The sequence below is a fragment of the Dromaius novaehollandiae genome, chromosome 2 (assembly GCF_036370855.1).
Source record: "Dromaius novaehollandiae isolate bDroNov1 chromosome 2, bDroNov1.hap1, whole genome shotgun sequence".
NCBI classification, from domain to species: Eukaryota; Metazoa; Chordata; class Aves; order Casuariiformes; family Dromaiidae; genus Dromaius; species Dromaius novaehollandiae.
In genome coordinates this window covers 32,309,175-32,331,293 of record NC_088099.1, presented here as the reverse complement: position 1 = coordinate 32,331,293, position 22,119 = coordinate 32,309,175, and the positions used below count along the sequence as shown (strand labels likewise).

Genomic DNA, 22,119 nt, shown 5'->3' with positions numbered 1-22,119 from the left:
TCTGAGATGTCTTTAATGTAAGCTATTGCTCGTGCAGCCTGTTTTATGGGTGACATTTGTTGTCACTCAAGTTAGCACTGCCACCTGCTGATATATGATGGTAATTCACTTTATTTTAGTACTGATACAAAATAAAAAAATCAGCTATAGCTTTGTATACCTAAGCTAGCCTATACATGCCATGTACAAAATTAATTCTATTTATTATTTGTAGCAAGGTGTTTTTCCCTTGGAGAGTGAGGGACAAGAGCAAACTCGTCACTTTGGACCAAATTACAAATCTTTCCAGTAACCAAGGAAAAATGAATCTTAAGTTTCATAGAGATCTATGGTGTTTTGGCTGCTTCCTGTGGAATACATGCCACAGAGTGCGGGTCATAAATGGAGAAAATTAAGAGATTCTGATCAAGACTCTGATTCTTCTGATCAAGAGACTGATTCTTCTGATGAAGAAAATGGAGGAGCTTCTGTGATTTGGAGTTTGTAGAAAATATTTTAAATAATACCAATGATATAGATCTTTTTCTTTATAGATCGCCAGGACCTTGAAGAACCAATGAAAGTGGATAAGCTTCAGGAACCATTGCTGGAAGCACTGAAAATTTATATCCGAAAGAGACGACCCAACAAGCCTCATATGTTTCCAAAGATCTTAATGAAAATCACAGATCTTCGTAGTATCAGTGCAAAAGGTACAGTAACTCACAATGAATTCAGTAATAGTGTCAGTGTTATGTGTGAGAGCAAGCTGGCCTAGAGACTTGGTGCTTTAAAAAAAAAAAAAAGAAAAAAAAAAGAAAAAAAAGAAAAAAAGAAAAGAAAAGGAAAAAAAAGAAAAAAGAAAAAAAAAGAAAAAAAGGTCCTCTTGACCTTTTTCTTTCCCTCTTTTAAAACCGGGGGAAAAAAAATATTTAACAACTCATGTTTAGATTGGTCTTCTTTAAACATACACTGTGATGCTACATTTTTTAATGCAGCTGACCTAAGGCTTCATTTTCCACTGTACAAGTGGGTTAGCAGATCATTAGCATGAAATCTTTGTTAGTTATTTTAAGACTAGATAAAACCCTAAATTAAATCTCTGTTACTGTTCATAATGGGGTGCAGGTCAACTTGTATTTTGTGTCAGTAAAGGCTTTCAAAATGAAATGTCTGTTTACAGACAGCAGAAAAAACTCATGCATCCGGAGTATTCCTAAACTGTGGTCTGATGTACTGAAGATTTAGACTAGAAGTGACTTGATCCTGGATTTTGGAGGCTCAGCACCTCTGATACAAACTAACTATGCTTTCACATGTATCAGTTTTTTCCTAGTGTTTTGGTAGTGATTGACTGATCATGTAAAACAAATCCATTCCAAGCACACATCACACAAATTCTCTAACGCATATGTAGTTGAATGCCCTCATTTTTATCAGAAAGGATCCCTGTTTAGTGCTTTTTGCTCTATATAGTCTGGGAGAGGAATCTGGCCATCTGTTCTAAAAAGCAGAAGTATACAATCAGCAGTGTGTCAGGTCATTAGAAAGCTCCATGCACCCCCGACCCACTCCACGCTGTGCCATGGCTTTGAAGATGAATGTGCTCTTTTGGTTTCCATACCACAGTATCTCTCCCAAGATAAGATTTTTGGACAATGTCTAGGTATTTCATACATATTTACCTCCAGACTTCAAGGGAGCAGTGTCTGACTTACTTGCACCATTCTGAGTAGAAAAGAGTCTGTCACATTCTCTTTTTATTTCAGTAGTTGATGCCGTTCCTCTCTCTTGTTATTATTTGCTAAATCTGATAGATAAGCAAGCACATGAGCTATACAGACAGCAATATAGCTATAAATTTGATCTATGCTTTTGAAAAATTTGTTAGCTTCATTTGACAGATTTTGAGAGGACTTCAGGGAAAAAAGTGTAGCAATTAGATCATTCAAATATACTTGTTTTAAATTTAAAAAATGTGTGCAAGTGGATTCTTCTATTTTGACCTGTGCATTTAGTTTCATTAATGTGTTCTTGATATTTAAAGAGCAAGCAAAATATAGCCGATGGTTCTGTCCTCTGGAATGTTTCTACAGTAGTCGGAATATTTTCTCTTTAATGTTGTTGGCTTTTTTTACTTTTTCACTTCTTAAAAGCACACATACCTATCCAGTTAGATTCATATTTTGAGAAGATGGTCAGGACTCCTATGGGACATATTCTGTCACATATTTGAACTCTGAGGTTTTCCCAGCAAATACGAGCTCTGAAAAGCACATTCACACGTCAGTGAAAAAGAATTTTTTACTATGTATCCTTACCATCTGAGGCTTAATTGCAAGATATTCCTGTCTCTTTATAGTTTTCCCCACTTTGCATCTGAATGTATCAGTCTTAGCTTCAATCCTTTAATACGTTACTTGTTTATACGGGAATGTAGTACTAAAGTTGTATCAGTTACTAGTGACTAAATAAAACAGTTAAAGGCTTTCCAAGCCCTTAAAAAGATTTGCCTCACCTATTTAACACTAATCAGGCAGATTTTTTTGCCATTCTTTGGATACTTTAGAGCTCCAGTACATTAAAAAGCATAAAGTACATTCCAATTTCAATTTATAAACAAGTGATCAAAGTTAAATTTAATTTCCATAATAATTTAGTATTGTTTTGATTCCTTCTATAAAAAGAAACAGTTTACCTGTACCATAGCTTACTTGTACTGTTACAGTTGCTGTGATCATAATTTTAAGTTCATTTGTTGAAGAGTATTCATCTAATCCCTTCTTCTTTTAATGACTGAAATAGTTCACTTGCATGCTTTTGTGTGCAAGAACTTTAGAAGCAGAGATTTTTTTTTTCCATTAAAATAATATACCCTGAAATTACCAGTGATGATTGTATTAAAAAATGCAATTGTATGGGTTGTATTAATAAAAAGGACTTTTTTTTTTCTTTTTAAAGGTGCAGAACGTGTCATTACATTGAAAATGGAAATTCCTGGATCCATGCCACCTCTTATTCAGGAAATGTTGGAGAATTCTGAAGGACATGAACCACTGACACCAACCTCAAATGGAAATACCGCAGAACACAGTCCTAGTATCTCACCTAGTTCAGTGGATAACAGCAGTGTCAGTCAATCCCCAATGGTGCAATAGGACATTTTCCAGCTACTTCAGACATTCCTAATACCTTATGTACAGGGATGGAAAGCAAGAAGAACATTTTTACTGCTGCTTAGTTTCTGGACTTAATATATATCTATATATGTATATATATATATAGATAAAAACTCAACAAGGACCAAGAAATTTTCATATGTATCGATATATACTCCTTGCTGTTTAAACTCTTAAAACTAGAAAATGCAAACTTTTGAAACTCTAAATCAGCCATTTCATGCAAAAAATAGTTAGGCTTCTGTTTTCTCCTCTGAACACTCAAGACTGCATGGTGACAAGACAGATCTCAGACTTTAAATTCTGGTTGCATTTCTGATGACTTTGTACATACAAATGTATGGCTCTACTTTCTATACTGGATGTTTGGTGCTTTTCTTTTGTCTCTCATACCTAAAATGATCAAGACACCAAGTGTATGAAATGGACTACTGTACACATCCAGAAAAGAAAGTTTAAAGGATCGTCTGATTTAGTTAATATTGTCTTTGATGCCCTCAGTTTGCATCTCCTTCTTTGTAAAAAGTATACAAAAAGTCACTGCACTAGCAGAAAAGACATCAGTATCAACGTTAACTCCCAGATCAGTTATTCATATGTCATTTGTTCCACTGCTAATGTCACTTTAAAATTTAAGAAGTGGTTTATTACCTGGCTGGTGACCTAGCTACAGAATCAACTATTCCATTTCTACAGTAATGACAGCCTCCAAGGCAGAAACACTTTTCAGTGTTATCACGTTTTTGTTTACTTGTTCACAAGCCATTAGGGAAACTTCATGGGATGATAACCAGCAGACTCATTCACAGCTTTTGAATTGGTGAGTCTAGTGTATTTCCTTAAGATTCTACTGCCAGGAATTAGTTGGGTTATCTGGCCTTCCAGGTGCTAAGGAATTACAGCTAGGACTTCCAGAAACACAAGGAGAGAATCTGCCTTCTTGGCCTTGTTAAATCACCATAAAGCAGAGTGAAAACTGTGGTAGAATGGTTAACAGATTTAAAGTGTCAGTTTCTTAGGTTTCATTTAAAGCACTAGTGGATTTTTTTTTATATATATTCTAGCAAGTCTGTGATGTACTTTCACTGGCTCTGTTTGTACATTGAGATTGTTTAACAATGCTTTCTATGTTCATATACTGTTTACCTTTTTCCATGGAGTCTCCTGGCAAAGAATAAAATATATTTATTTTAAAAAACGTGTAGAAGCAGTCCCTTCAGTCCAGATTTTCCACACACAAGATACTTTTCCATTTTTTAATGTTTAAATTTCATTTCAAAAAGCAGGTTTGCTGTTTGCAACCATGACAATTAAAATGTGCTTTAGCACAGCTGTCTAGAACATCTCTACAAGCCAGTCAGACAAATACATGACATTTCAATGAGTAAAAAAGAGCATAAAACTGTAGGTGTAAGAACAAAATGTTAAAATGCCTACACACAATAATAAAAACCATCAATTACATTATCACATAAAATAAGTCAAATGTACAAAAGTTTGCGACAGAAGGGACAAAAGGACAACACAAGATATTTGTTGGAAAACGTTTGTGTGCTCTTTGGGCACTTAATTAAACATATCAAAATCATCATCTTCATCAGATTCTGCAAAATATTTAACTTCTTTTCTAGCCCGACCTGTCCGTGGCTTCGGGGCAGTTTCAGAGGCAAAGCCTGACTGAAATATTTCCACATCAGAATCCTGGTCAAAAGTGGCCTTCTTGGATTTCTGTAGAAAAGAAAAGACAAATAATTTGTGATGCTGTGTACATTTTGCATTTTGACATTAGAAGTGAAACAAACATTTCTCTAACTTCTTGTGTCTAAACATACCTAAACGCCAGTTACTAGTTAAGCAAACTATGGTAAGAACATGTACCTTTTTATTTAAAGTAACCCATTAGGTTCTTTTTTCAAAGATAAAAGAGCATAGCAGGAACTGACCTTGCTTGGTGTTGATTTAGGTGTTTTCTTCCCAGGGTTGTATTCACCTTCATTTTCCGAGCTGGATGCTTTCCTCTTCTTTGCCCCTCTACCTTTTCCTGGGTGAGAGAATATGACTGACTTAACTTTTGTTTTGTTTTGTTTTAAGTAAAACTCAAATTGTTCAGAAGTCTGGTGAAATAACATTTCAGTATATGCTAAAGTCAAAATTCAGTTTACAGCTCTAGGTTTTTCACAACAGAAGTAAAATTACACATTCTACTCTTACAATGTATTTAATTAATAATTCTCTGTTTTAAATCTTTTATACTTTTTCTGAGGTTACCATTTACCCTTGCAAGTCACACTCTCAGTTCGAGACAGGGCCAACCATCATTAGATCAATGACTTCTGAAGTATTACAAAGCCTGAGTCACTTTCTGTACTGATTACTAAATAGTAAAGATAAATTAATCCTATGTAAAGTAAACTTACTGTTAACCTGAACTTTCAACACAGAGAAACCCTTTCCCATTACAAGTCTCTCTGATTAAATCACTTGGTGTGCTGTGTTACTTCTATCATTTTCCTCTGAGGACTTCCGCAGCTAAGAACTGGGATACCAATCAATTGTATTAAAGAGCCAAAAAAACCCTCTGCTTATGAGAATTAACGACTACCAGAACTTTAGAGTCTTGTAGAAAGCTGAGATCAAAGAATATAAAAATAAGCAGTATATAACAGAACTGATGAGCAAGAAAAAAGTGGTTGCAGTTATGAAATGCATTCTCAAAAGTTAAAGCCAGATAAAAAGTTCACAGCATTGTTGGTAAAGAAAAGTCAGTAAACTATTTCTGTCACAGAAAAACCTTGTTGCTGAGTAATTTACTAGTGATTCATCTACCAATAAATCAATGTGGTTCTAATTTTAGAAACTGTATTTCTGCTTCCTCATAAAAAATGATCTTAAGTGTGACGATAAGCACTGCAGCAAAATTCTTACCTTTGGGTGCTGCAGTCTTCTTTGGAATGCCGAATTCTGAATCTGAGTCAGAGTTTACAGTTTCCATCTTCTTGGCCTTGGGAGCTCTTTTAGGTTTAGGGGGCACATCTAGTTTTGCTGTTAGAAGTTAGAGATACTAAATATGTTAAATTCACATATTGGTTAGAAATATTAAATTTTATTATTACTTCAATTCCAGCATAAATGTCAGCTACTAAAATGAGATGAGAGGTTTCTGCACTTGGGGAAAACACATACTTGAGCTTTTATGCTGTACCTGTGTGGAATAAGTGGGAGGTTTGCTTTGTCATACTTTAATTTAGATGTATCACTTCAGTCAGTAAATTCAGTGTTTTTAATTAATCACTTTCTTTTTGATCCTCTTGAGCACAAGATAGAGGTTACTGGTAACTAAAGTAGCAACAGAAGTTCTCCAAGCTGGATACTTCAAATATATGTTTAGATACATTAGAGCCATTTACAGATACCACTTGTAACCTGTGACATTTCTGCTTTCAAAGTAATATAATTGCAGGATAACCTTCCCCATGAGTAGTGTAGGAGATTAAGGCACAGTGTATTTGTGTCATTTTTCTTTCAATCTCAATGAAAAGTAACTTTAGAAGAAGCTGAAAGGACAGGAAGGAGAGGCATCTGTGGATATCTGACAATTTCAATTACTGCTATGCAGCTAGCCTTGCCATCTTTAGGACACCATCATCAGTTTGTTTACACAATGAGTGACAAGGGATAACGTGTTCTATACACTGGAACGTGTCAGTCTTTTACAGAAACCTCAGATACACTACTGATCTACACTCTATCAATCAGCCCTGAGTATCTCAAAGATGATGTAAAAATGCTCTAGATACCAGGAATGTGGACATTTGTGAGAACTCAAGCTTCCATTTACGGTAGCGGTAGGAAAAATCTGTTCACATAAGAACAGAGAGCCTCCACAAACTTTCTGGCTATAATGCCTTAAGCTACTACCCACTGGAGAGTCACTGCGCAAAGACAGTTATGTCCTTAAATCTTTTGTGACTGAGAATACCTATTGGGCAGTCCAAGGATCAGATCATGGCAATCAAAAAAACCAAAGCCTTCTTCAGCATCAAGGACGAGAAAAAAATGGTCTTGGCTTTGGCAGCATTTCAGATGGACTTGGTGTTGGAGTTATTGATAATTTCAGATAGAATTCAGAAACTGTATTTGAAAGCTGCTTAAAATAGGTCTCTATGGATATCTCAACAGTTACAACCTGCCAGTAAGGCTAGAGAGAAATCCACAGTAACTGGAATCCGAAGGAGTAAAATATTTTCTAAGAGGGGTGTCAACAAATGTAAGTAGCTAGTTCTCACTGAGGGAGAGGGCAGTGTTACCTGAGGGTCCAAGATCTGTCACCATAAGTTAACAAAGACCTTCATATGGGAAATAGTTTCACCAACTTAAGAAACTTCTGAATATTAGACTAGGAGGCAGGAGAGGGAAAGAATCAAAAGTTTTATCAACTTGAAGATGACAAGCAGAAATTGTGGTTAAAATGTCAGAGATGATGGTCAGAAGTCTTCCTACAGCACCATGGATGTGTTAGCCAGGTTAACTGTGCCTTATACAATGCCTCTTGCTGTTAATGTGGATTTGCGGAACAGAAGTAAAATATGCTCCACTGACAAGTACTCTCCAGCATGTATGTCGTGAGGTGCAACTACAAGGTTCAGTTGGCCCACAGGCCTAGAATTCTTTGTTAACAGATGGTAGAAAAGTGGCAGACTTCTCACTGAAAAACAAGGAATTAGGGAGAAGGAAATAACTGGAGAATGACAGCGATAGGACACTTTTGCAAATGTTAAACTTGTTCTTCCCTCAAAACAGAGCCTGTTTTGGTCAACCAGTCAGCTCCTGGGAAGTCTGTCTGCAGAACAGCAAATCCAAAGACTGTAAACCTCTTAATTATTATCTAGTGGCTAAAGTAATAAAAAGACAAAGAGTCCATGGCTTCCAGAACATGCATCTCTCTCTGTACTAACAATTGTGGGATTCTGAACCACTATCTTAGATTGTATACGTGATGCATGTGCAACTGGGAAGGATCTCTTAGCATCAGCTAGACTGAATTCAGCTCAGCCAAGCTTTCCACTAGGTATGATATGAAATGCAAGTCTGCAGCGGAGTCAGTAATACACAGGCTCTCAGAAGCTCCACAAGTTTTTTGGTGCAAAGTTCAAGAATCACATCAGTCCTACAGCTGATTCCATGGGCTGATTCTGCTCACTGCTAGAATCTGAGCAGTAGCGCTATTCAAGGTGAACAGCTGCTAATGATCAAGGAGAATGAGACTGCTTCTCAGATTCCTCTTAGGCTGACAATAAGGCACTGGAGCCACAAACCTCTGTAATAAGTGCATGGAAGGCAAGCTCAGCAGTCTCTTGATCCTCAGTAGAGAACACTAGAGGCCAAGAGATTTCATCTCAAATTGATCAAAGCTTGAAAAGCAAATGAATTCCTATCTTCTCCTTTATTTCTTCTCATTTGGAAGGGAATGTGGTTGTATAGAAACCAAGGCAGAAAAAATAGTTCTTCAGTTTCAGCATCCTGTCCTTACAAATGCAAGCTCTGAAGTCACAGAAAATCAAACACTTGCCTGCTGTGTGGCTGAAACAATTGTTCTAGACATTCCTAGTGTGAGGGTCAGTAGATGGAACATGACAGTACCAGAATATTGGTTTTAAAGGGGCCACTTAGGTAGAATGTGAAGATGGAATTAGAATCAAGGAGACTTGTAAAAGGATACCAGATCATCAATAACCAAGCCTGTTAGGTTACTACTGCATTGTCAAATAAACTGTGATCATGAAGAACTTTGTCTGATCTGGGCAAAGGAGAGGAGATGAAATACTGTTGAATGCAATCCATCTTATATTTTCATGCACTGAGAGGGAGAAAAGAGTGGGAGCGTGCCCCTGAGGCTACTCTGAAGGCAAAAGTTTAAATTGTCTTGCTTGAAAGAGAATCTGTTTATACCTATGTTGTGAGTGTAATGGTTAATCAGCACTCAGAACACTGCTGTATTTTAATGTTTCAAAGTTATGCTAATGAAAACTCAGCATCTACAGGCCTTCAAAAACAGAGAGAGAGAGAGAGAGAGAAAAAGAGTGAGTGAGAGACTAAGCAAGAGAAAGTGAGCACGAGAGGGCAAGAAAGAGTGAAGGAGAGTGAGAAAGAGTGAGAGCAAAAGAGCAAGCAAAAGAGAGTGTGAGCAAGAAAGAGAGGTAGCGAGAAAGACTGAGTATTAAATTGTTGCATCTGTGCCTAGATACTGCATACACAGTTCTGTCTTGCATTTACTGCAGTATGGAAGTTTAACTTTAACCTAGAAGACTATTCTATTAGAGGATGAGCTATTTCTATAAACAATCATTTATTATATTAGAGGATTTTCCTATAGATGATTAAAAATCTTCATGTGTTTGAGAGCCATCCAGACATTCACTGATTCAAACAGCTTACAGATTATATTAGTCACAATGCAACAAAACAGAGATTATAAATTTGCAAGCAATGGGGGGAGAGGGAAGAGAAAATGCTGTAATTCACTGGCACCTAACACACAGCACAAGATTTTTTCCCCCTCATTTTAAGAGATTAAGTTAAATATTGTAATTGGCTGCTTTCTTGAGTATTTTGAGAGAGCTCTTTTCTAGGAAGGGATGTTAATGCAATAAATTCAGCTGCAAGTTGGTCAGCAGAAGTTTTAAAAAAAGGCCACAGGAAGACAGAAAAAACAAATTGCTTTTGGAGGAGGAATGACTGAGAAGCAAGAGAAAGGAAAGTTATCTGAAAGAGATAAGGGAAGGGAAGCAGAGATTTGAAGGCAACAAAAAAACATAGTCTGTCATGTGGTAAGAACTGCATTTTTTAACTTATTGAAATTACTGTTAGGTAAGAAAAACATGATTTTCACCATTAATTATGGCAAGTGTCTACCATAATCTTTAAAACAATCCATAAACAGGTGTAAGTATCCTTCTCTTAAAAGAAGTGTTAACAATCTATAAACCAATATTACACAATGTGGACAGCACTAAAAAAACATGTTCCTCCAAACAAATACACAACTAAAGAAACAGATCGAAATAATGAACATGAATTATCCGTAGTTCCTCCATATAAGATCTTGTGAGATGCCAGTTCTAAAAGCCAGGCTAATAAATGAAAGAACCCATACCTCTGAAGTTTGAGGAGAGCCTTTCATCCTCAGCCTGACAGCCTATGTAGACCATAAATATTTCTTGGGATTCCTCCTTTACACATGCTCTCCTTACTTTTAAGGGAAGCCACAGGAGATGTGCCCAAGGGCTCTAAGCATTTAGTTTAGCTGTCTGTTTGACCCATGAGAGAAGACAATCTTCAACCCCAAGGACCTCATGTTTCACTTAGTCTCAGAGTAAAACTTTCAATTAAACTAATTGAAGACTGAACGCTAATACCTGGAAAGAGACAAGTTTTGACATTACGGTGGCCAAAGAAAAGAAAGAAATTAGTATCATTAACAAGCTGGAAGAAGTTCACACCCTTTGTTGAATGTCACTGAGTTCAAAATCAAGGAATGCAGTTCCCACTTTGAAGGTGTGAAGAGAGAGTGCAAAGATAAAAGAATTAAGTTTTAAATAAATGGATTGATTTGCTGGGTAATCCTATTACTTACCCTTTTTAGAAGCTACTGTTTTACTTGGAATTTTCTCTGATTGCTTTGGGGCAAAAGATGATGAGAAAACGGGGGCAGAATCCTCTTCTTCACTGTCCAATTTCGTTGTATCTACAATTAGAGAGTATGCTGAGTGTAAGATTCCTTCACTACTATTTTAATTACCCATGTTAATTACAGTATAAATTAATCTCACAAAAAGGTGCATCTGATGCTACAGCGAGGCTATGAATGTACTGTAACTTTCTTATCTATGATACAAACTATATTCCTCTAAGGATCAGAACTTCCTCCTCTTTTTGCCTTTATAAATCTGGACATCTTTCTGCTACAATTACTCTACACAGTTGGTTTATACCCCCTAACATATTCCATGACAGTTGATAAATAATGGTAAATAAATCAGTGAAAACAAGCTCACCATCATCTGTCTTCTGAGAATATGATGGAAAAGAGAAGATGTTCCCAAAATCTTGATTCTTCTTGTCTTGAGATGTTTTTCTACTTCCAAATAGAAAAGAGAAACTATATGAACTGTATTAACTATATAGAGACGTTATAGCATCAGTATGAGATTAAATTTGTATTTTAACACTACACAGCATTTTTTAGTGTTTTTGTATGCGCTTAAGCGCTTGCAGAAGTTGAACCTTTAAAATCGCTTTACAGTCAAGCATTTTAGCCATTTAAAATTAACAGAATTATGTTTTTATCAATAGTTCTGTATAACAAGTTGATGCAAGATGGAAAACAGAAAACCTAAAATGCAGTTTGACAAACAATACTACTAACAGTATGACACAGTATGGTAAGTCACCTTTACATCTGCATGGGTCAGTTTCAAGGCTGAGATAACATACACTCAGTGCTCTGCAGAAATGTATAATTTTTATTTTACATGGTACATGTAGAGTAATAATGGATTGATATTTCTTCCTCAGTTTTGTCTGAGGACTTCTACATTCAAAATACTATTAACAAAGAAATACAGCTCTGGAGTATTTACTGTGTAAATTTACAGTACTTACTCTGGAGATGGCTTTGATTTGGCTGGGGAGAAGTCATATTCATCTTTATCTAAACTGTCTGAGGGAACAAACTCGTCCTCTCTGTCATTTATAACTGGAGAGGCTTTTACTTTGAGCTCATCCAAATCATTATTATTGTTGGCATCATCATCATCATCGGCATCATCTTCTTCTTCTGAGAAATCAAAAGTATACTTGGGCCTCTCAGCTAAAAAGAAAAAGAAATACATATATATATATATATACACATACACACACACATATAGATGTATAAATATACACACATTTCAAGACAGTTGTTTATATTAGTGCATCAGTAAATTAAAGTGCAAGTCACTAAACAGTCCCTGCTTCAGTGTATACAAGATACAAAAGATGGGGGGAGAAGAAAATGGCGCAAGTGTTACCTAACATCTGATACCACTTGCCGCTTTGATCAGATGGCTTCAGGTAATGGCATTAAGAAGACACTAGTGCAAAAACACTCTTAAAGAATGAGAATCCTTCACTTAAACTTTTCTTGAATGTATCATGTGAACACTCCTCTTCATCAATTGCTTGAAAAAAATAATCAACAGCTTTCCAGAAAAATCTCTCAATGTGTTTTTCTTAGACTATATTCTGTTTATATTTGTTCAAACTTTCAATCTCTGATATTTTAGCCTTATAGAAACTGCTTGGGAATTCTGATAAAATTTTAGTAGCCATTTGGGTTTTTCCGGCCCTGTTTGCCTGATAGTGTATTTGCATTAGAATATTTTTTAACTTTTTAGTGTTATTATCTGGTCTATTTCTTATATAATTCACCAGTTTTGAGAGTCATTTCTATTCTGGTCTTTAGGATATGGTAAAAGACTTCTGACCAAGTTACAAAAACTTTTATAGTGAACTCTTCTTGGTTTTGGAATTTGTTTTTTGAAAGAGTGTTTTCATTAGCTTCACAGTGAAGCATATATTATACAAGCTATTTGTAGGAGATAAAAGTTCAAAAGGAATGCTTTGGCCAAAGGAAAATGTAGGTTTGCAATAGTTCAAACTTTGAGTCACTTTGAGTCAAATATGCATTTCACAAAAGCTTGGGTACCTGCAGCTCTCCTAAGCAGAGAGTCTCTTGGAATAATCACAGGTTCATTTTCTTCTAAATCACTTTCAGATTTGGATTCATCATCTGACCATGGGTTTCGTTTCTTCACTTTTTTTGCACCAGCTTTTGTAGATGGTGTTCTTCTTACCCTCGTACCTGCCACAAGTTAAAGCATTTATTACAGTCAGCAAAAAATTGTGTCTTTGCAGACTGTCTATGATGCATACACTTAGGTTCATACATTTTTCTCTTGAAAAGTTTTTTGTTGGATGATATAAGGTAAATTTTCTTCTTATTTCTGGAGGGAAATGCAACAATCTGATTTAACGATTCCACACAGAACTTAACCTACCGCTACTAAACGAATTTATTTTATGTTTGAAAAACAAAAAAATCTCAAATTTTAAGTTTTAGCTGCTGCGCAGTCAAACTTCCAGTTTTTTAAAGATTGCTGAGATTTTCCAGGAAAAGAACAGCAGCTTTCCATTATTCAGGGAACAGGATGCATTGGAAAAATCCAGTTAACATGGGAATACTCTATGGGGCGTGTACACAGGAAGGCAGGGCGGGCACAATGCAGTCAGTCAATTGCACAGCCACCTCAGTCAAGCTGGGTGATTGTCTCTGGCTCAACACTGGCTAGGCTAGATTTGAACTGCCTGTAGACAACTCAGTCATAACTCTACTCAGCTAATCTACTATCTGGATCAACCCTGAATATTAAAAATTTGGAAGAAACATTTGCATAACCGCAGATCACTTTTTACTCCCTAGAAAAGCAGTTCACCTAACAGGAATTTCAGTAAGTTAATAAAACCAGAGAACAATAATAGAAGTGACAAGAAGATTAACTTCAGCATTTACTGCATCTGCTGTTAATCCTTTAGGTATTCAGTAATACTGAACTACAGCAGAATATTTCCATACATTTCCACACATCCCTGTAGGGAAGAAAATCAAATGAAGTAGTAATTATTGTGGTATATTTCCCTTCTCACTATGTGTTAAAAAATATATTTAATACACAATTAGCACACATTTAAACTTAGCTATGCTTATAGTTAAGGATCTTACCAGGCTCCTTTTTCTCTCTCTTAGGTTTAGGAGTTTTAGTTGCTGAGACTGATGTATTCAGTGAGTCTTCCCCACCACCCTCAGCCGGCACTCCACCAAATTCTTCATCAAATTCCATTTTTATTGCTAGAGAATCAGGATCACCCTAAAATATAAAGAAAGTGGGCAAAATAAAAGAAATTGTACCTTTATATTCCATGATAGAACTGGAATACAGTTTGACAAAAGATAATAAATGAAAGTAGTCTAGTATATTGACATTTGTTGACCAGTCTTGGAGGGGGAAAAATGTCAACAAAAGCACCTTGACAATCAGCAGCCTCTAGAGGCTTGGAAATATAAAAGAAAACGAGTATTAATTTCTTCATGAATTAGGTCAGTAAAACAGTATAAATAGAGTTTTAATGGGTGTAGTGGTTTGAATTCATGCTAGCAGAGTAGAAAAATAACAGCAGTTAAATAATGAATAATCTAACTATAAAAACAGTTTGGATTTACCTTCTTCTTCTTCAGCAATTTCCTACTGGCATCAGCCTTCATGGCAGAGGTAATCTGTGGAACTATTCTTCTACCAAATGGAGAAGGCATTGTTTCTTCTAACTGAAGTTTCTTGATCTTGGGTTTACCAACTTTACCTTTTATTGGTTTGCCAACCATGCCAGCCAAAACATCTTCTCTTTCCTGTGCTTCTACTTTCTAACAAGTAACATGGGAAAAAAACCACTACATAAGTTTTTGTTCTTTTTTAATAAGGACAAAGCAGAACACAGTGATTATTTAAGATTCATCTCCCTTTAACGTGGAACACAAGACTTCTCTTAATTCTCATTTGAATTATAACACACTTTCTAGTAATGGGAAACTAGCGAATTACTCTTGGTAAATTGTTCATTACCCTGTACAGTCAAAAACTACACTTATATTCTATCCTAAATAAATATGAACTTTTGGACACTGCTCAACTGAAAAGCTCTCTATTACCAAGTTTCTATTCCTCATGTATGTATCCAGATACTGATGTCACTATTTAGTATTTTAGTGTTCCCTTTGTTAACTTAAGCAGCCAGTTTCTAAAGTCCTTTTTATAAGGCACATTTCCCAATCCTTTAATCAGCTTTTTTCCCAGTATCAACATATAGCTGAAATAGACACACCATAACTGATCACATTATTTCAATTGCAGATGTATCACTGACACACACAGACTTGTGCCATTTCATCAGTCCTTTGACAGCACTGGAAGCTCATGGTCAGCTAGTTATCCACCAGAATGCTTTACCTTTTTCCAGAGTTACTAATTTGGCAAGGTAAGGGCCCCTCATCCAGTACTTACAGTCTATACGCCTTGTTCCTAGGTGTAGAACTTTGCATTTGACCGTACTTACCGACTCATGACCAATCAGATCATGTTGAATTGCTGAAACTATTACTTTCATCAGTTATTACTCCCAGTCTTTGTATTATCTGAAAACAAACTTGCTCCTCCTAATTCTTTTTATCATCACTGACTTGGAAGAAATGCTACATTGTATGGATGCAAGAAACAATCCCTGAGAAACCCACTTAGGAACACAACTACCCAAAGATGATTTCCCATTTATTAGTATATTTTTAGGTCTACATGTTCTTAATCTAAAATGTGGTGTTTATTTTTTATTATTTTTCATTCAATTTAATACATATATTTTTTAAAGATACGTAATACATACTTCAAGCTCTTCAACAAAGGCTGCTAAATCTTCCTTCCAGAGATCTGAAGGAGATTTCCTTTTGAGGTCATTTAGTTCTCTCTCCTAAAACATGAAAGTAGTGTATACAATTTAAGTTGCTAAGTTACAATTAAAGTTACAGTAAATACTAGATAACTGAACATTAAAACAGGCACACACACCAATAACTGCTAAATCATTTCAGAAAGCCTTCCAATGTTTACTAACCTTTGAGTCTCTCTGCTTAATTAGCTCTTCTACTTTCTCTTTTGTAAGTGACCACAGAGACATGTTTAGGATATAGTTAAAATCAGGACCAGAAGTTGAACCTGAAGCGGAAGAAGCATCATCATTCGGGTTCTGTGGGTCCTCCTCTTCTGCTGCCTAGAGTGAAATAAAATGTAGTATTACAAGCACTAATAATCTTAGTTCTACGCATGAACTGGAACCCTGCTCCAACCCACCATGCTGGAGTAGTAAGGCATGTCCTTATGTATTCAGTCACATGAGCCATTATCTGGAGTTTTCCGAAAGACCATCTATGACCTTCTATATCTGGATTGTTTAATCATTTGATTTAGGAAAACAAAGCTGAACGTGATACTAGCTGCATGCCTCACATACCATTGGCTACAGAAATCAGTACTCTCCTAGCTCTCTCGTCACATAGGCTTGAGACGTTTGCCCTTTTGATATTCTCTGTCCTTTTCGGAAAGGAGCACAGTGTTTTGGATAAAGATAAAAAAATTGCTGCCAAAACCACGAATGTATGAACTGCTGTATGCAAGTGGATCAAAGTTTCTCTTAATGATAGTTTCATTATAAAATACCATACACTTTATGGAATTGAAACAGAGTAATAATAAACAGGCAAAACAAAACACAGTGAAAAATGAAAACAACCAACCAAAAGCAGTGGCACTGGCACAGAAAAGGGGTGGCTGATAAAAACTTGAAGTTGCTTTTGAAAGTAGCTTCATCTTTTTGTAATTAAGTGTGATTTTAAACTAATCACAAATCTCTTTTGGAACAAAAAAAAAATTCTTCGGTTTAAAAAAAAGGAGAGATAAATATAGGTCAAGGCCAAATTTAATAAAGTAACTTCAAAGGTCACACCTTGATAATATTCATGTTTCATTCCAAAAGACTGATGAATGTGTTCTTTTCATATAAACAATAATAATTTACAATTGTATAACAAATAAATAAAAAAAGGAAAAACTCAGTTGTATGTGTGGGTTAACAGATACCGCACTTCATGCATCAGGCAGCCAGAAGTCAAGTTACTAGTTTTGTTTTGGGAACATTAAGAAAGCCAGTCTTCCGTGTTTTGCTTTTCAACACTGCATTATCTAGCTTTGTTCTTAGAATTGTCTACATGTCATAACGATACTATGTGACAATATTTTTATTTCATTTTGATATATTTCTTAAAATGGAAAGTAATAAGGAGTAACAAATGGTCTTTTAAAAGTGTTATTTGTGTTGTAAATTAAATTAAGCTACAAGAAAACAAACATCTGTATAAATGATCTCATAAATAACATTAAGAATATCAAATACATCCAAGGATTTCAGATAATTACCTTTTCCTGTGCTTCTTTCCAGGATTTTACAGGGTCAGATTCATAACCTCTCTGGACCAACATCTGAATCAAATCTCTCTTGGATCTATTCTCTATAAGATACACACACACCATCAATAACAAAAAGCGATGTCATGAAAATACATGTCTTACGTGCAAGTACGTTCTATTTATATTTAAAACATTTCCAGATTTTCACGCATTTTTATCAATTCTAACTTAAGTTTCAGAGATTATTTTCTCACCTATGGTAATTTTGCCTTGTATCTTCTCCAGAATGAAGCGAGCTTGATTGTTAAGTTTGGTAGATTCTGCACCCAGCATTCCCACAAGCCATTCCTTGCGCAAACTATAATAATGTAATCGCAAATCAAAGAATTCCTTCAGAATGTCCTGCACAGTTTCATACTTCTTTAAACATCCCATATGATCAAACAGCACCTATAAAATACGTAACATACTGCTTGAGAGAGATTACCTAACTTAAAATTTTGTTAATCTTTGTATACAATTTGGTTTCTATCTCACATATACATGCACCTTATATGAAGGGTGGTATTCTGAAGATTGTAATTTCACCCTGATGTGAGTTTAAACCTTACTCCAGAACTATACAGAACATAGCTGGATAGATTTTATTTTTATTCACAAGTAGATGTGACATGACATTTATAGTAATATTTTCAAATAAGAAAACAACTACGTAGAAAAATATGCCTGACTAATTTTATCTAAATTTTAAAGCAAAATTTTAACAGAACTTGATGATTCACAGCTCATTTCAAGCAAGAACTGAAGAGATCTTTCAGTTCAGCTGTGAAAATTGCCACTTTAAACATCCTCAAAAACTTTTAACTTTAAACATAAACGAACAAGAAATAAGTTTTACATTACAGGTGGAATCAATCCTGCCTGCCTTCAGACATCTCAAGTTCAGACATTTATAGGTGAACTAGTCACCCTAAGCACCCTCTTAGTGAGCTGAAAGAAATAAGCACCCCTAGACAGCCATTCATCTTCTCTAAAGCATCTGTTTGGGAATTGGGTGAATAATGACTAGCTCATATAGATATCTAACTGTTTAAGATGCTTACACTAGAGCAGATGAATATCGCGCACACACACACTGAAAGCAGCCCTCACTATTTATTTCGGTAGGCAGAAAATGCAGTATTAAGCAGCAAAACATTATGTAATCTAATAAACACTAATTTGAAGACAAATTATCACTTACAGTAGTTCATAGGTATGTTTAAACCTGTCAGAAGTATTATTACCTTGATTTGCTCTATTCACTTTTCAGTGAAAATGGGTTGATCAAGCCCTGCATTAAGTGGAATTTTGAAAATGTCACTTGTCCCAAGGTTTAAAACACAGATTTAATTATAATACGGCAGAAAATAAGTTATTTGTATGATCTATTTTACATTTAAGCAATTTGGCTAGCCACACAGTTATGAAATTTTCAGTTACAAGAAAGTTACTACCCAAAACCTGCATAGTTTGGTTTGAAAAGTTCATCAGGACTAAAATAGATTTACTGATCCATAGTGATTTACTACTTGTCATCACTACAATTTTCTAGTATTTAAAGAATTTCAAGTATACAATGCCCCAGATAGTTCCAGTGAAGTTTCAAAATCCAAATTGCATGGCTCAACATGACTGAAAAAGTAAGACTTGCGTTATCTCCAGGAAGAAGGAATTCAAACAATCAGTAATTTTTTTTTTCAGCAACAGAACATGAACAGAGATGTGCTCAGTCATGCATAGGATTGATCTAGTGCCAAAACCATCACAAAACATTTGAGCATACAACAAGCAGCCATGATGATTCTGATAGTCGTAAAGTCATAAACACAAAGAAGTTACCATAGAATTACAAGTAAGACTTGTTTGAAGCTTAAAAACTTTGTGCAATCCAGCAGCTTCTGCCTGTGCAAGTTTTTCTTCTGTCATCTTTACAACAAATTTCACAGTTGTATCAGTGTGGTATTCCTTATAGTCAGAAATTAATGCTGGAGTTTTTTCAGTCCCATTCAACATAGGTTCGAGAACTTGTTCTTTATACACCTATTAAAAAAATAACAAAAAAGCAAACGCTTTTTAAAATACAGAATTCTTTAACACAATTGAGCAATGTAAGATTTCAAAGCTTTGTGTAATATATCTGATACCAATTATAATTTACAAAACCAGTATAACCTGCAAAATGCAGGCCTGCAGTGGAACAAGCATAAGAGGCATCTTAAAAGGACAGAAGTAGTCTACGCAAAGAAAAAGGGGAATGAATGAATGAATGAATAAATAAATAAATAAATAAACTCAGGGGGAGAAACAGGTATTCTTTGTAGCATGGACAGTAGATGGCACAAGTAGAAAACCATCTCTTCTACAAATGCACAGAAAAGAATGAAATCATGTTTCCTTCCGTGTTTGTATAAACACTAAAAGTGGTGTAAAAAGTTCACCTGAATGTAGGATTAAATAATTTAGTTAGGGGCTTTTTTGTTGCTTTTGTTGTTTATGGGAATATATTTCATTGTTGCTTACCTGGGTCCATGTCCTTACAGGAAGCTCTGTAATTTCTACTGTGTTCCTGTCCACCACAAATATTTCACCACTGACTACATACTGATTTTGACCAAGTTCCTGAATAGTTCCTTTGAAGTTTTTGTAGTTTGGAAGCTGAAATTGCAAAAAATGGCAAAGTGGTAATAATCTTTAAAATACAATTTTGGAAAAATATTTGTTTCCCATACGCCATACAGCTATCGTTTATATTGTGCTAACCAGTCAACCCATCTCTCATGCCTGTGAAAATCTTAAGTCATAGCAAAAATATTACACAAAAAACAGAATACACACATGTAAGTGACAGAAACAAGTATCTTAAACAGATTATGGAGTAGATGCATTCATTATTCAGAAGATGCAGTTGCACTCAGTGGGTTTCTGTTTGTTTGTTTCTTTGAAGAAAACTGCAAGCACAGATAAGGCATGACAGAAGGCAGATTAAAACACCAGTCTCACAGTAACTTTAAATCAGCAGTAAAAGATGTGGTACTGCCTCCCCAGCCATTTTTTCATTCTTGTGATGACTGGCAAAGATAGTGGAACCCATCCAGTTTAAAAACTAACTAATGGGGTGGGAGGTTTTTTGGATTTTTTTAACTGAATTGATTCCCTTATCCAGCTTCTCATGCAGCCGCAAACACATACCAGCATACAGAAAGAAGCTGGATGGAGGCAGAACTGCCTCTTTCAACCACAGTGCAAGCTTCAATTGACTGTGAGACTACACAGAATGCCCTAGGAGTCCTAAAGGAAGGGCAACAGATTGCATTAATAAAAAAATTCTAATTAGCATCCCAAGAATTAGCAAGAGGAAATTCACTATGCCATGAAAATTGACACTGCATTCTCAAAGGCAAAGACCTGCTATCTGAGTGGAGAACAAAATGTTTCTGCTTCTGTGACATGGTTAAACACAATGAAGTGGCAAAATCCACCAGCTGTAAAATTTCAACTGTTTATTACAGAAAGATTCTGGGTTTGCCTGGGTATTCTTATTGTTTAAAGTTTTTTCAAGTACACAACACTTCCAAGAGCTTCTTGTAAAATTCTAAATAAAGGAATAGAAACTAGATACAGATCAGCAACTGCTGATTTTCTTAAATAATATTAACATCATCTCCTATATTTACAGATAAGTAAAAGAGAGTACTGTTCACACAAGACAGGAAGTGTCAAGTTTAGCCAAAGAAAAACAGTAGTCCCTCAAAAAGTAAAGAGTGGCATAGCTTTTTGTTCTACAGCCATATGTCATAGCAACTTCATAAGACTTGTGATGGTGAAGGCAGTTGGCAGACTGAAGAAGTAGTCCTCTGAAATAATTAGAAGACTACAAGTTGTGATTTTTAGCCTCAAGGCGAACAACAGTATTAACTTCTCTAGCCTCACCCCAACAGTCAAGTAAGACTCCTTAAAATTACTGGGACAATCCAACTCAGATGTTCCAATAGTCAAATATTTCTACAGTGATATGAATAAATTTTATAAGTAGGAAATCAGGCCTGTTTACCAAACACATAAAACAGCAGTATACACTAATATTTTTACCATAGGGTGGGGATCTAAGCCATCCAGCATTCGTCTGACGTTGTTCACGATCTCTCTGGTGTCATAGTTTGGAAGTTTGCAAGCCCATCCAGTACCGATTCCCTCAGCTCCATTTACTAAAACCATAGGAATGATGGGAATATACCATTCAGGCTCTACACGTTGGTTGTCATCATAAAGGAACTTAAGCAAGTTGTCATCCACTGATGGAAAAAGCCGTCTTGCTAAAGGGCTTTGAAAAAGAAAAGAAGAAAACTATTTAAATTGGGGTGTAGTAAGCAAAGTGCATAATGCTTTAAAGGTCAGTGGGTCCAGATATAATCTATTTGTGTATTTTTTCCTTTCTTCCTTTTACTTCGCCATTCAAGAGCTGAAAATACAGTGTACATACCTCCTGAGAAAGGGAAATTCTTCTCAGTGGAATAATCTGTTCATAACAAATCTATGATGTCGGTTTCCTTTGTAACGATGCAGGTATATGATATTCCAATAATTGATAACATTTAATAACTACACAAATGCCATTCTGTGAAGTATTCCTGAATTCACAGAGTTCCAAGTGACAGTAGGTCACCCCATAACAAAGCAACACAACATGCAAACAATTGCAATGCTTCATTGCTTAATTGTAGGCCCTGCAGCCTCTAAAAATACTACAGAGGTTTTACTCATGACTCCTTTTGCCCATCTAGGACATTGTCCTGAGTGAATATGATTTCCAGAAC

At 35.6% G+C, this 22,119-nt stretch overlaps 2 protein-coding genes across 12 annotated transcripts in view; one reads left to right on the top strand and one right to left on the bottom strand.

The window, feature by feature from the left end:
- RARB (retinoic acid receptor beta) overlaps positions 1 to 4,356 on the top strand; it is a 335,559-nt gene extending 331,203 nt beyond the window's left edge. For all 10 annotated transcript variants that reach the window (XM_064506168.1, XM_064506170.1, XM_064506167.1 and 7 more), the window contains 2 exons: positions 534 to 692; positions 2,941 to 4,356. In XM_064506168.1, the coding sequence (XP_064362238.1) occupies positions 534 to 692; positions 2,941 to 3,137 (356 nt within the window). In that variant the 3' untranslated portion in view covers positions 3,138 to 4,356. The remainder of the gene's footprint in view (positions 1 to 533; positions 693 to 2,940) is intronic.
- Positions 4,357 to 4,400: 44 nt separating this feature from the next.
- The window catches only part of TOP2B (DNA topoisomerase II beta), a 77,690-nt gene continuing 59,971 nt past the window's right edge, over positions 4,401 to 22,119 (bottom strand). Inside the window, exons 21-36 of one of the 2 annotated variants that reach the window (XM_026101163.2) lie at positions 21,395 to 21,626; positions 19,826 to 19,960; positions 19,145 to 19,345; positions 17,518 to 17,713; positions 17,273 to 17,364; positions 15,915 to 16,070; positions 15,687 to 15,770; positions 14,476 to 14,673; positions 13,978 to 14,122; positions 12,904 to 13,059; positions 11,820 to 12,027; positions 11,213 to 11,295; positions 10,792 to 10,902; positions 6,084 to 6,200; positions 5,102 to 5,199; positions 4,401 to 4,886 (exon numbers count right to left, since the gene is read on the bottom strand). In XM_026101163.2, the coding sequence (XP_025956948.1) occupies positions 4,725 to 4,886; positions 5,102 to 5,199; positions 6,084 to 6,200; positions 10,792 to 10,902; positions 11,213 to 11,295; positions 11,820 to 12,027; positions 12,904 to 13,059; positions 13,978 to 14,122; positions 14,476 to 14,673; positions 15,687 to 15,770; positions 15,915 to 16,070; positions 17,273 to 17,364; positions 17,518 to 17,713; positions 19,145 to 19,345; positions 19,826 to 19,960; positions 21,395 to 21,626 (2,374 nt within the window). In that variant the 3' untranslated portion in view covers positions 4,401 to 4,724. The remainder of the gene's footprint in view (positions 4,887 to 5,101; positions 5,200 to 6,083; positions 6,201 to 10,791; positions 10,903 to 11,212; positions 11,296 to 11,819; positions 12,028 to 12,903; positions 13,060 to 13,977; positions 14,123 to 14,475; positions 14,674 to 15,686; positions 15,771 to 15,914; positions 16,071 to 17,272; positions 17,365 to 17,517; positions 17,714 to 19,144; positions 19,346 to 19,825; positions 19,961 to 21,394; positions 21,627 to 22,119) is intronic. The other variant, XM_026101164.2, reaches the window with a different exon arrangement.